The 12,900-nt window shown below is 42.2% G+C and overlaps 1 protein-coding gene across 3 annotated transcripts in view; it reads left to right on the forward strand.

Annotated features, from left to right (window-relative positions):
- Positions 1-687: 687 nt before the first annotated feature.
- The window catches only part of Mdfic (MyoD family inhibitor domain containing), an 87,901-nt gene continuing 75,688 nt past the window's right edge, over positions 688-12,900 (forward strand). For all 3 annotated transcript variants that reach the window (XM_041675739.1, XM_041675740.1, XM_041675741.1), the window contains exons 1-2: positions 688-945; positions 1,213-1,416. In XM_041675739.1, coding sequence (XP_041531673.1) covers positions 1,323-1,416 — 94 coding nt within the window. In that variant the 5' untranslated portion in view covers positions 688-945; positions 1,213-1,322. The remainder of the gene's footprint in view (positions 946-1,212; positions 1,417-12,900) is intronic.

Below are 12,900 nucleotides of genomic sequence, written 5' to 3' on the forward strand. Positions count from 1 at the left end.
ACTTTTCACAGACGACATGGATCCAGGGAGGCTTTCGGCCTGAAGTAGGACCGATGTTCTCAAATATGTCACCCTTCCACAGCTGGGTGCCGCCAGTAGCTGTGTGTAAGGCAACTAACTGGTTTTACCGGACCAGGAATCCTGTTTGATGGCAGCAAAGAAGTCAGAAGTAGAGCGAAGATGAGGAGATTAAGCAAGTACCTGGAACAAGGATTTAAATACATTTAAAAACAAATGGGTTTTCATATTACTAGAAAAGTCTGAGTGAGTGTAAGTATAACACACACACACACACACACACACACACACCCTTTCTAGGTTTCAAAGGTTGTTTCCTTGGGGTATTCCTGTAGATTCAATAGTCCTTTGGTGGGCAGGATTGAAAATGAAATTGGGGGAACTTTCTCGGCATTGTCTGGGGATTTCACAACTGCCAAGGCCAGCTGCCTCCCTGTTTTCCCAAAGCACCATGGACCTGGAGTGCAGAGCTTCCACACCAGGCCTGTCCAGCTCTGGCCTCCTGACCCAGACAGATCCCTTCACAAGGGAGTGCAGGGCCAAGCCCAGGTCGAGCCGCCCCGAGTCGCGAGGCCTCCTGCCAAGAGTTCGAGGCCATTCCCATCCGGATGTGATGAAAGGGAACCACAGAGAGAGAAGTGTTTGAAGAGTGTAGGAGTGGCAGCTTGAGGGTGAAAGAGAGGCACGAGTGGATCCTAAAGTCCTCCCAGAGCGGGGGCTGGCCGAACTGAGCTGGCTGGAGGGAGGGGGCGGAGTGCGCGGAGTCAGCGCCGGCGGCTGCCACTGTCGCGGCCACCACTGCTGCCTTAGCCCGGGGCGGCGGGACGTGGTCAGGCAGCCCGGACACGATGGGACCGCTTCCCGAGCTTTGCTGACTACCGGCGGCGGGAGGAAGGGGTTCAGATCGGCCTCGGAGGGGATGCCGAGGTAGGTGGAAGTTGCGCGTGGGGGAGGGGGGTCGGGTCCCCTCCCTCGGGTCGCTCTGCCTCCAAGGTCCCGGCGCGTCCCCTCCCGCCCCGCGCGTCCCGCTCGCACCGTCCCCCCCCCCCCCCCCCCAAGCTGCTTTCAAATCCTAACTTCCCCGGGGTGGAGTTGGAGGAGGGACACCGAGGGGGAGGGAATGGCCCGCCGCGGCAGCGTGCTGCTCTCTCTAAAAACAGTTCGTCCTTCTGTCCCTTTTGCTTTTCCCGCCAGAAGCAGTCAGTTGCCTGCCCCCAACACCTAAGCAGCCGGGGTCGGTGTGGCCCCGCGGGCGGCTGGAGGCGGCGGCGGCGGCGGCGCGGCGCGGGCTCGGAGCACCGCTCATGTCCGGTGCGGGCGAAGCCCTCGCTCCCGGGCCCGCGGGGCAGCAGTGCTCGGCCGAGGCGGGCGGCGGCCGGCTGGGCTCCCCGGCCCTCGGTGAGTGAGCGCTGACGAATGGAGAGCTGCTGGGTTGGGGTTGCACGCACACCTACCGAAGGGGTGGTGGTGGTAGTGGTGGGGCTCGGGGGACGGGGTCCAGCCTCGCAGTTGTGAACTTTTGCACACTTCCAGTTACTTAAACGAGTTTGCCCAAGGATCCCTGCCCCAGATCAACAACCGGATAGGAGGGCGGGGTCCCTAGTCCCTCCACTCCCCCTTCCTTGTGAGAAACAAGAAGACTAGATGGCTTCTACCTTCTGCCTGTGCGTTTCTGGGCCTGCACCCGGGGCTGGGGTGCGTGTGGAGGGAGCGGGGGTCTCGAACCCTTAGTTCTTTGAAGTTCTTATGTCCTTTTCTCATTCAGGACTGTCTCTGCTCTCTAAACGCGCATGGGCTCTTCTCATCTTTCTGGTTCTTGTGGAGTGCTCTGCCACCAGGTTAACCATTTGGGTTTCTAGGACCACTTGCTTTTGGAATGGCTCCTGCATATGTTTTTAATAACTTTTGTTTTGAAATAAACATGTTTTAAATGAATTGTGTTCCAGGAAGGAATTAGCTCTTTTGTGTTCTTCCAAAGGGAAAAGGGTAATTTTGCTTCTGGGGAACTTGCACAACATTTTAAAACTTTGACTGTATCTTATTTGAAGGTTATAAACTTCAGTTACTCACTGGTGGCAGAACCAGACTCATGTAAGGATAATTCAGATGAGATTTCTGACTGGCATGCACCAGTTAACTTTTCCATGTCTCCAAAACTGCATGCTCTTGATTTTAAGCATAACTAAAATCTGTCTCTCTCCCCCCAGGACTCCAATATATATTGAGTGTCTTAAGGGGTTTTTTTTTTTTTTTTGTTGTTGTTGTTGTTTATTGTTGTTCTAGAAGTTGCTGTTCTAGCCACAGTAGATGAAAACAGAAAACATCCAAGCTTGAATGGAGATGATCTGGCATCTGGGCTGTTAAACTGAGTTACGTTTATCATTGTGTTTTAGAAGAGTGACTCATCTCTTTTCCTAAACAGACAGAATTCAAATGATTAGCTGCAGAAAAGCAAAGAACTAGAAAATGGTAAACATATGTTTTCTCAGAAGCAGTCCATTTTAAACACATGGTATTGTCAACGCATTCAATTTGCTGTCACGAGGCATGCCCTGGGTAGTCATATCGACTCGCTGATAGGCTGCTTATACTCCCCCTCGGGGCCATTCATCACTATTGTTAAACAATGCTGAGGCAAACCATCAACATGAAGCCCCCACGGAAAACAATTTGACTTGGAAACAGTTAACATGCACAGTTTGCAGTGTTAATGCTATGGAGTTTTTAAATCAGCTAAAAGAAGTTGCCATGATATCTAGTGCACCTGTGCAGTACAAAGCCGCTTGGCATCACGTGACCCGGGTACAAGAAGCAGGGCATTTAAAAGGGCCTGAGATTAAGTGGGGCCAGATGCAACATGCATATTGTCTCTGGAAAATCAGTGTCCTGTTGTAGCTGAAAATTAACCTTCCCTAAGTTTTCCTACCTTACTTAGTTTTAAAATTCTGCACATTAAATTTAGTGAGGAAAATATAATACTTTAAGGACATACACAGAAGATAACTTTGTAAAAAAACCAACATGTTTTCTGCAGAATTAAACATATGTATTATATAGACACTGTGGTATTTTATAAATAAATACATATATATTTATAAAATATATACTGAGTGTGTGGCAATGACCTATCCATTAAGTTAACCCAAGGAATAACTCTTAAAAATTGGGATTTTTTTTAAAATCTGGCTTGAACCCCTTAATTAAATTTTGGAATCAGTTTTATGTTCTTCAAGATGGGTGTTGTTTGGAAATTTAGCAGAGTAACCCTGCTTTTTAACATCAAGCTGGAAAGATTTTCGTTACTGAGAGAATAGCCATGAACACTTACCTTTCTGTAGTGCCTCCGCGCTTTTCTATTGTTTTGACAGCATTATTGGTATCAGAACTCTTTCTGGTATATTCTGCAAGGCGGTCCAGAGTAAGGAGCTTGCCTGTTGATGGCCTTAACTGTGGACCAGGACAGGTGGCCGATAAATCAGTGGGATTCAGGGACCAGGAGAGTTTGTGGGGCAGGAGATAGCCCTGCTTAGGTCTAGCTAAGTACTGCCACATGGGTTCCTGTCTTCTGATGTCCCAAGGACTACTGAATCCTAGATGGCTATGTGTATTGTTTCATTACTTTATAGGAACTAATTGAGCACTTTTGTTTGTTTGTGATAAAGTAACTGCCTGGAGACTGGATGTTGCCCCTGGTTTGTTGTCCTGCTTTTGAAAACAGAAAGTTAATGTGTTTTAAAATGATTTTCCTGTTTACGACTGACCACATTGAGGTATGTCCTCATGCAAAATTCCTGTAGCAATGCCTCCGTAGTGAAAGGCAATTTGGCCACACTTGCTCTTGTTTTAAGAGAAAATGGGTTTGTAGATATGATTCTTCTCATTGGCATTTCGTTTTCTTTTCAATTAAGCATTTAATGCTCTTGCAGGATTGTAAATGAAAGGGCCTTTTAATTTCGAGTATTTCCTTCATAAATTTGTGGTCTATGCATAGAAGCATCTTTAGAAATAATTCATTTCATTCTGCTTACTTTTAGGTGAGGGAAAGGACTTTCAAAGAATTTAAGGGGCTTGCCCCATACAGCGATTGCTCCACATACAGAGATTAACAAGAAATCGGGTGGAGCACCAATTGTAGAATGTGATAAATGTGGTTGAAGTAGAGAATCAATACAACCTTTTCACAGGGGGCAGATGCACAGAAGTTAATAGACTCTGGATATTGCGAATCACTTGAGTCTGTTTCCATCCCAACCCCCACCCTGCTTCACTTGCCAAGATGTAGACCATTGGACTCAGTGCTGGTATATACTTTAATGTGATAATGTGTGATTTAATGTACTTTTCTCTCTAGGGAGAGTCCTCTGAGACTATGAGGCGGACTTTTCATAGCAGGATGCAAAATGCCAGTGAAGTTAATTAAAAATAATCTAAAATAGAAGCGAGGGAGAGGCTCTTCAAGTAGAAACTGCGTAAGAAGAGCTCTGACTTAGACGTTTAGCTGAGTTGTCGGGAGTTCGTGAAGCTAATCAGATTTCCTCCGGAGGAAGCCTGTTTATTTCAATTTATATAATGTGAATTTGTACATATCTGTACATGTTGCTTTATCCCTTTTAAAGATGCTGTTTCTCAAAATGTGTTATCTTTGGACAGCTTCTGTCATTGGCCTCCACAGAACAATGGTTTTGCCCCCAGGAAGACATTTGACAATATCTGGAGACTTGTTAGTTGGTTCCAATGTGGCAGTGTATGTTACCAACATCTGGTGAGCCGAAGCCAGGGATCTGGATCCTGATCTGCATCCTACAGGGAGGGCCCTGGATAGCACATTCCCACAATAATGAGTGACCTGGACCAACGTCAGTAATGGCTTAGACAGAAAAATCTCTGTCCTTATTTCTTGGGCGCCAGCAAGGATTTTGTCTTCACTCTGGTGCATAATCAGATTCTCCAGGCAGAAACCCACCAAATCTGCCCCTACATGATTTCTTGGTGCTGTTAGATTGTACCCAAGGCAAAGGCCTATTAATTTACTCCCCCATCCCCATCAGCCAAAAGACACATTATATTTACTTTTAGGATGAAAACAGTCTTTTCTTTTATACCCGGGGTGTGGGGATGGGCTATGGGGAATGGAATATAGACTTCAGAAAGCTATAAAAACAAACCCAAAATCTAAAGTTTGTTACTCCATGCAAACTTTCTACTGATGTTCCAAATTTTGGTTCAATTTCTCACTTCATTCTCAGAGTACTTTTGAGTTTCAGAATCATTTATTCTAAAATAAACAGGTCATAAGTATTATAAAAAGAGATAGAAGAGGAAAATTAAAAGACTGCCACAATCAATAGGATTCCATTTGCCACCTCAGTAGATATCCTGACTTGCATCCCTTCAGAACTTCTTGGAGAAACTACGCCAAGACACAGAAGATAGCCCTCAGCATTCACATGAGTCCTGTTCATTTGGATGCTGGACTCTTGGAATCTGTGCTCTATTTTTTTCCCTAGAAATAGTGGTAAATTATATTTAGCTCCCTAATAAATCTCCAAAAATTGTTGGAAATAAATTTTATTAAAACTTCCACACTTTTTATGATGAACCCCAGACAACTTAGTATTACAACGCTGGCAGCCACAGACAAACAATGAAGAATAAAAGTAAACCCAGTAGAATCTGTCTTAAAACACGTCTCACATATGTATGCTTGAAGAAGGACAGAGAAAAGGAGGGAAATGGGTGGAGACTTGTCTGAATTTAAAGGGGATGTGGGGATGTTTTTCGGCACCTTGAAATCCAAAGTCCTAATTCTTTCATATGTACTAAGGGAGTAATGTTCAATTTATAAATTTAGTTCTAGGAGGGCAAGGCTTGTCAGCATTGTGTTGTTTTTCCCTTTGCCAAAAAGAAGTAAATGCATCAAAGAATGAAAATTGGGGAAAAAAATCCAAGAACAAAGGGTCAGAAAGGAAGGGAAGGAAGGAGTGAGTTCAAAGTGATAGACCTATTTATCAGTTAAAGCATTTGGAGGGTTTGAATTGCCTGAATTGAACAGTAGGAAAAACATATTTTATGGTTTAGCCTGGTATGAACTAGACAAGTGGCTAGCATGTAAAAAAAAAAAAAAAGATAGGTACTATAACAGAGGCACAAAGAAAGTCCAGCATGGAAATTGGAATTCAGAAAGCACCTCTCTCTAGTTGGGGATTTGGCAAAATAGTCAAGAAAGTTTACTGTAACTTGGGCTCGAAGGCGTGGTAATAGGACTCAGTGTTGGGATGGTAGGCTGTGTGACTCACTCGGGAGGGCTGATCACAGAGTGTTGGTTACTCCAGACAGATAATTGCACGGGCTCTCTACAGGAGTGGAAAATGATAGAGAAAACGACAAGGAAGACTGGGTACTGTCTGTGTGGAGGATCATGTACATTTTTCTTGTTGGCATTAGTGAGTCATTGAATGTTCTTTAGAAGAGGAAAGTAGAAGACATAATTTGGATTTTTAGGGGAACACACCTGATGGCAGTTCAAAGGGTGGTTTTGAAGATAGGGGCAAGAGTCGAAGTGACAATTATCTAGGAGGTCACTACAAGAGCCGGGAAAAGAGCAGAAGAAAGACCTCGGACACTGAGGAAGCTGATTTAAGAATAGCAGTAGAAACAGGATGACGCGTGCTGACCTTTGAGAGCCTCTTGACTTTATTTACCTTGATTCTTTTGAGTTTAGGTGCATTTTTCAGACATGTTAATAAATTAAATTCATCTTATTGTTATATTTATGCTATATGTAGTGTGGAAGCTATTGAAGAGGTAGGAATTTAAGGCAGTCTATAGGTTTGCTCTGTCACTAGCATGGCAGCATGCAGGAACGTTGAAGTCTTGTTTTGTTTATGTTGCATCTAGGGAACATAGCATTGGTCATAGTCACCAATAAGTAGCTAGGAGCTGGTTTTGTAACTAGGTGGAGGTGATGGTCAGATTTACAGATGAAGAGTTCTCTCTCAGGGAGGTAGTTCATGGGCTCTGTACTCAGAATCTTGAGGAAGAGCTGCACCTTGGATGGAAGTTGAAAAAGAAGAAAAAGAGCTCATGATGATCCTCCAGAAGTATTGAACATTTCGTGGTATTTAGTGGTTACAGGAGATAAACATTGTCATTTATAAAGGACAAAGGACATACATAGAATGTTTCCCGAGGGTTGAGAATTCTCAGGACACCTTTCTGGGAAGAAAGCTCAGGACAGAGGGATGCAAAGATAACTCGGGTTGGTTTGGGTGTGTGTCGTGGTCAGTACTTGCTGCTGAAAGAGCCAAATTCTAGAGACGCTTTAGAGAGTAGGGAATGTTTTCCTTTAAAATAGTGTGGGAGAAAAGGATTAAGCTATAATCTGGAGAAAATTTGATAGAGAGACTATTGAAAGCCTAGATCTTCTCATTAAAGTAGATGGTAATATTTTTATGGAGGCTAGGATGAGTCAAGACATTTGAGATTTGTGGGAAATTTTGAAAGCAGAAAGTATTCAAAAGGGACTCAATCTGATGTAACCCCCAGGCTGCCCAATAAGACCGAGGGCTTAACTAAGAATGGCTGGCATGAATTCTACTGGATATGGATCAGCATGGCTGATTGCCCTTCTCAGAAGGGGACTGGTGGGGGCTTGGGAATAGAAGCAGAGAAAATGGATTTTGGAATTGGCATAGGACTCGGAGTTGTTGGGATTTCATACGCAAAGGGAAGGAGATGGGAAAAGGACAAATATCTCTAAAATAAATGTGGGGGAGTGTGTTTGTCCTCACTGATCTCCACTCCAGGCTGGTAGACGAGAAAGGCAGAGAATGGGAGGGAGAGGAAAATAGCTAGAGAGAGCTCCAGAGCTGGCAAAAATTACCACAGGCAGGTGAAGATTGCAGCTAAGTGACAGCTGCTTTGTTTGGTCAGTCCGCATTCAAGGATTTGATATATATGATCCAGTGACCTTTACAGAGATGTGAGGGAAGCTGTGGAATTTTGGGGCGTGTTAGGACTTTTCCTGTTTCTTTCAACCTTATTTCCTGGATCTGGTAGAGATGATTTCATGGAAAGAAAGAAAAATAACAGTGCACTTTACCAGTGTTTTATTTTTATAGTAATAAAAGGCTGGGGAAAAAAAAAACCGAGGAAACATCAGCTGACATTGTCTAAAGTTATACCATTTGAAAATGGAAACTTGTTTAGAACAATAACAAACAACAGGGAAAAATTCCATCGAAATGCACGAGATACTATCACCATTCTCTTATATGAAGGCTGAAGCTAAATCAGGTGATTTCTGTTTCTATCACTAAGTATTTGTGTTCAGCTTTTGTAAAAAAGACCACTGTTGTGGACTGCCTGTTTCTAGACATTGGGACATTTTCTAAAGTTTTTGATTCACTGGGGACAGACTGAAGAAATTGTAAGCTTTCTATTTCAGTCAGATATTGTATATATGAACCAGTATTTTAGATCTGTCCCTCTCCTTTTTTTCCCTCTCCTTCCCTCTCCCTTTCCACTCTGTCCCTCTTGCCAACAGTAGCTCCACAGGAAGGGATTTAAAGGTCCAGCTGCCCTTTCTCCTTAGGTGAACATCCTGAAGGGGGATAACTCGTCAACCTTAAGCCTGAAGTCGTTATGAGTTCTAGTTTGTAGATTCTATTTCTGATCACTCAATATCCAGTAAGCCGGAAGTGCTATGAAAAGAGTTAATTTTAACCCGATTTCCATTTTGCTTGTGGTTTCTACTTGCAGTCTACTTCTGGTTTTCAGATTCACGCCCACATGATCTGGAGAAAGATGATTCACGTACATGTGCCCTTCTGTAGTCGCAGGCATGAAGGTGGAAATGATTGCTTTACGCTAGCACATACATTTTAGTATTGACATTTGAATGGGAAAACCCTGACCCCAGTTGTTTTGTGTGCCTGCCATGTAGAAGATCCCATGAAACGAAGGATGCTTGTGCGCAGAGTTGCACGCAGAAGGCATATGCACACTGGTGAAGGAACATGAGACGTATGCCAAAAGGAACTGCACTCCTCATTTACATATCATTTAAATCTTACAGCAAGAACATGTGACAGATTATCTGCCACCTGGGTGGTCTCATTTTGGAGTTTATTTTATTTTTATTTTTTTGCAGTTGGAAGGGACTTTCAAAATGGCAGGAAGGGTTTGGTTTGGTTTGGGTTGTGTTGCTAGTGACCTCAGTTGAAGAAGGAATAACACAGGCATTGGGATTTATTTATTTACTCACTTATTTTGGTTTGAATTATGAAGAGCTGCCACTCAAAATAAGGCAACTTGTGGTGGAGCCGTTGTCAGGCACTCTGAGGCCGGAAGGTGACGTGCCCAGGAGCCAGCTTGCCTCTGCTTGCCCTACCCAAAGCATAGCTTTCCTGATCCTTCCTCAAGATGGAGCGACATCTGACCTTTAGACCATTTATGAACATAGACCTGCATCTTGTTTTATTACCCAAGTTCTAAGTTTTCTTCTGAATAGTTTCACACCATTTCTCAGTAAGAAGAAAGGTAAGTTAGCAAGTATGAGAAAACAGCATAGAATTTGACAACATTAAAGTAGGCAAGATGTTAAAATAACCCTCTGGTTGTGGGATCGATACGAAGTGTGTAAAGCAATCCTTTTTGTTGGGGTTGTTGTTATTTGTTTGTTTAGCAAACAAATGTTTAACTTTTTTTGTGTAGGCATTTTACAACAAGCAGCATAATCTAAGAACAGAAAATACAACTTCTTGATTGAGGAACAGTGTATTGAGTTTGTCTGAGAGTAAAGTTCTTCTGGTTGGGAATGAATGGTTGAGATGGATGGTTTGTGCGTCTGTATCTGTGAGAAGCTGGGGACTTGTCACTAGCAGGAACGGCAACTGATTCTTGTTTAAGGCAAGAGGAAAACTGGGAAGTAAAATGTTGCTGATGTTTCTGTTCCTACAATTGCCCAAGATTGCTTCAGGAGGCAAACAGACAGGAAGACATGAGATGCCGAGGGATTTAGGATAACTTAAGATGATAGGTCCACAGGTGTCTAGGATAAGACAGCCAGACATTGTCATCATCCGGTAGCAGCTGATGGTGTGAAAGGTAAAGAGATGATGAAGGTTGCAGAGCTGGATGAAAATGGGTGGGTTGCCTTAAAGGAAAGAACAATGTAGCATCCCACGGTTAGGGCTAAGAGGGACCCAAAGGTGGCTGAGTGAATTATTGGAGAGGCTTCTGGTTTAGGCGTTAATGAGAATTAGCAGAGGCTATACCTTCTGACTTTAAGTCAAGTCCCTATCAGTTCATCTGAAGTGTAAGAAATCCATTTCAATAGCCTTTTAACTCATGCATCCTAATTTTATTTGTGTCTTTACCAAACTTGAAATGGCCAACCCTGTTGCCCTGTCTTCTCTGACTTATTTACTTCAAAGTCAGACTCTTCAGCTTTGAAATGCTGTTACAGATTAAACAACCTCTTTGGCTCATTGCTGAGTTCCAGTGGCCTTCATTCTTGTAAAAGTGCCAAATAAGGGTTCATTGCTTCGCCAGAGAGCCAGAAAAGGAATGTGGTCCTGATCAAATAATCTGGAGCTAACAGAAAAGTTTTTGAAAACTGAGACCACTGAAAGGGTGACTCCAAAGTATGTTACGTGCGTGAATAAAAATGTCACGATGATACTCATTATTTTGTACAAGGAGTACTCAGTAATAATAATTTAAAAAGGAGAAACAAAGAAAAGAAAGGCTATCTTGCCAAGATGAAAGATGAGTGTGTATCATCATGGTGACACAGGGGAAGATGGCCAGGTTTTATTTCATAGTGTTCATGGACTCCTAAGGAAGGGAGCTACTGTGGACACCACGTCTGTGGATTTCAGCAGCCAGCTACATGGAGTGTTTCCTGATAGGAGGGCTTCTAGGTAAGGTTAACAGTGCTGTGTCCAAAAAGGCAACTTGAATGCAAAGCCAGTGAATGAACTGGAGGTGTTTATCATAGGGGAGAGAGACCAAGAAAGAATCTTAAAACTACAGCAGTCACAAAAGTGAAGGATAAAAATTTACCTAGATTTATTTATTAGTCAATTTTGTAAACCACACAGTAAAGCAAATGAGTGAAAGTTGTATGGGAGATGACTTTAGCTGGACATGTAGAAGGTCTTTGAGGAACAAGATTCCCAGCTGTAGGGCGCTGCTTCTGCTTTGGCTAGTTCCTTTCTTCTGAAAGACCAAGGCCGGCATCATTTGCCAGTTGTTGAGGATGCTGGGTATTGGATGCTTTTCATCTGAAGTTGTGTTGTGAGTTGTTCTGGAGACCTTTAAGACAGTAATGCTACATTCCATGAACCTTTGAATGTTTGGCTATATTGTGACTGTTCTTGGTTCAGTAAACATCATTAAACTTGAGAATTTGGGAAAGCAGGAACTTCTATGGTTCAGGTAGCGTGAGATGTTTTAAAAGTTCCTTCACTGGATTAAGAGTGTGAAGGTACTGGAGAATAAAATGACAGAGGTAATATATTTTCTTCTCCTTATCAAATTTCTTTCTAACCCACCTCCTTTTAAGAGTGGACAGTGTGGTATCCTTCCCTCCATCCCTCATTTACTGAGATGCATTTTAAACTCCTGGTGAATTTTATACCTTTCTTTAATGTTCATATATAATCACTTCCTACTTTTTCTGTAAATATTTTTTATTTTGTTTGTGCATATCCTCCTTTGGCCACAGCAATAGGTAAACTGCGTACATTGATGTACATTGATGTCATTTATTTTTGCTTTGTTTTCCTTTTTCCGTTTTGAAGATAATCACACATTAAGCTTGTGAATCCCTAAGAAGCTTTTTGAAGCAATGCATTTTAGATCATGCCGAAAAGTCTTGCCAGTTTGCAAAACCCTGGAAATGACAAATTCATTGAATTGACTGAAACATTCGATTCAGTCCATAAGCACTCATAATTTATCTGTGATGACATGTTTTTCTTTTGTGTTTATAAAATAATGGAAGTTTATGTATATACTTGTTTACTTGTTGAAATGTGTATGTGACCTTGATGTGATTTTTGGATCAGGAGATTGTAATCCATTGAGAAGATGATTAGACAAAGAAAGTTGGATTTGCATTGTTCTCTAAGGTCCATAGGTTGGACAGGTTTTTTTTTTTAATTTTTATTTATTTATTTATTTATTTATTTGCGTGCGTGCACGCATGCGTGTGTGTGTGTGTGTGTGTGTGTGTGTGTGTGTGTGTGTTGTGTGTGTGTTTATTTGTTTGGATCAGTGAGGAAGTGAAATTCCAGGCCTGAGGTCTTCCTGAGAACCACCTTATCATTGTTTTTTGTTTTTAAAGGTCACATGCTTCTGGGAAAAATATAGTCACAGAATTTTTCACTTTCTTAGGGATTTTTGTATCATATTTCTTATGATTTTTGTCAGCTAGAATACACATATGTTATCTGGGTGGAAAATCAAATAAGGCTAATTGTATAAAACAAGTTTTATTGATAAAGTACATGGGAATATAGGTTTGTAAATGCAGACAACATAGATATTTTGGTAACTGTCTCTGTTATAGATTATAACTTATTTAATTGAAGTATTGAGGCCTAACATGCAAAAGTCCCTGAATTTAATCACAGAGGTTTTTATTCTCTTTTCTGTAAAACTATAAGTACTTTGAACACTTATTAAGGTCTAGAGGGGTTTGGAAAGATAGTTGCCAAGCTCTGTCATTATTTAGACTTTCACTAAGTAAGTAATCGCATACAGATATCAAGAGGAAAGCATACTTGATGTTGGCTTTGTGAGTTTGCCCATACCTTTGCCTAGCTCGGCAGAATACTTGAGATGACATGATAGAACAATTAAAGAAAAAATGAA

This window comes from Microtus oregoni, unplaced genomic scaffold (assembly GCF_018167655.1).
Source record: "Microtus oregoni isolate MIOR12 unplaced genomic scaffold, Mior012 000026F_ref0000081, whole genome shotgun sequence".
Taxonomy (NCBI): Eukaryota; Metazoa; Chordata; class Mammalia; order Rodentia; family Cricetidae; genus Microtus; species Microtus oregoni.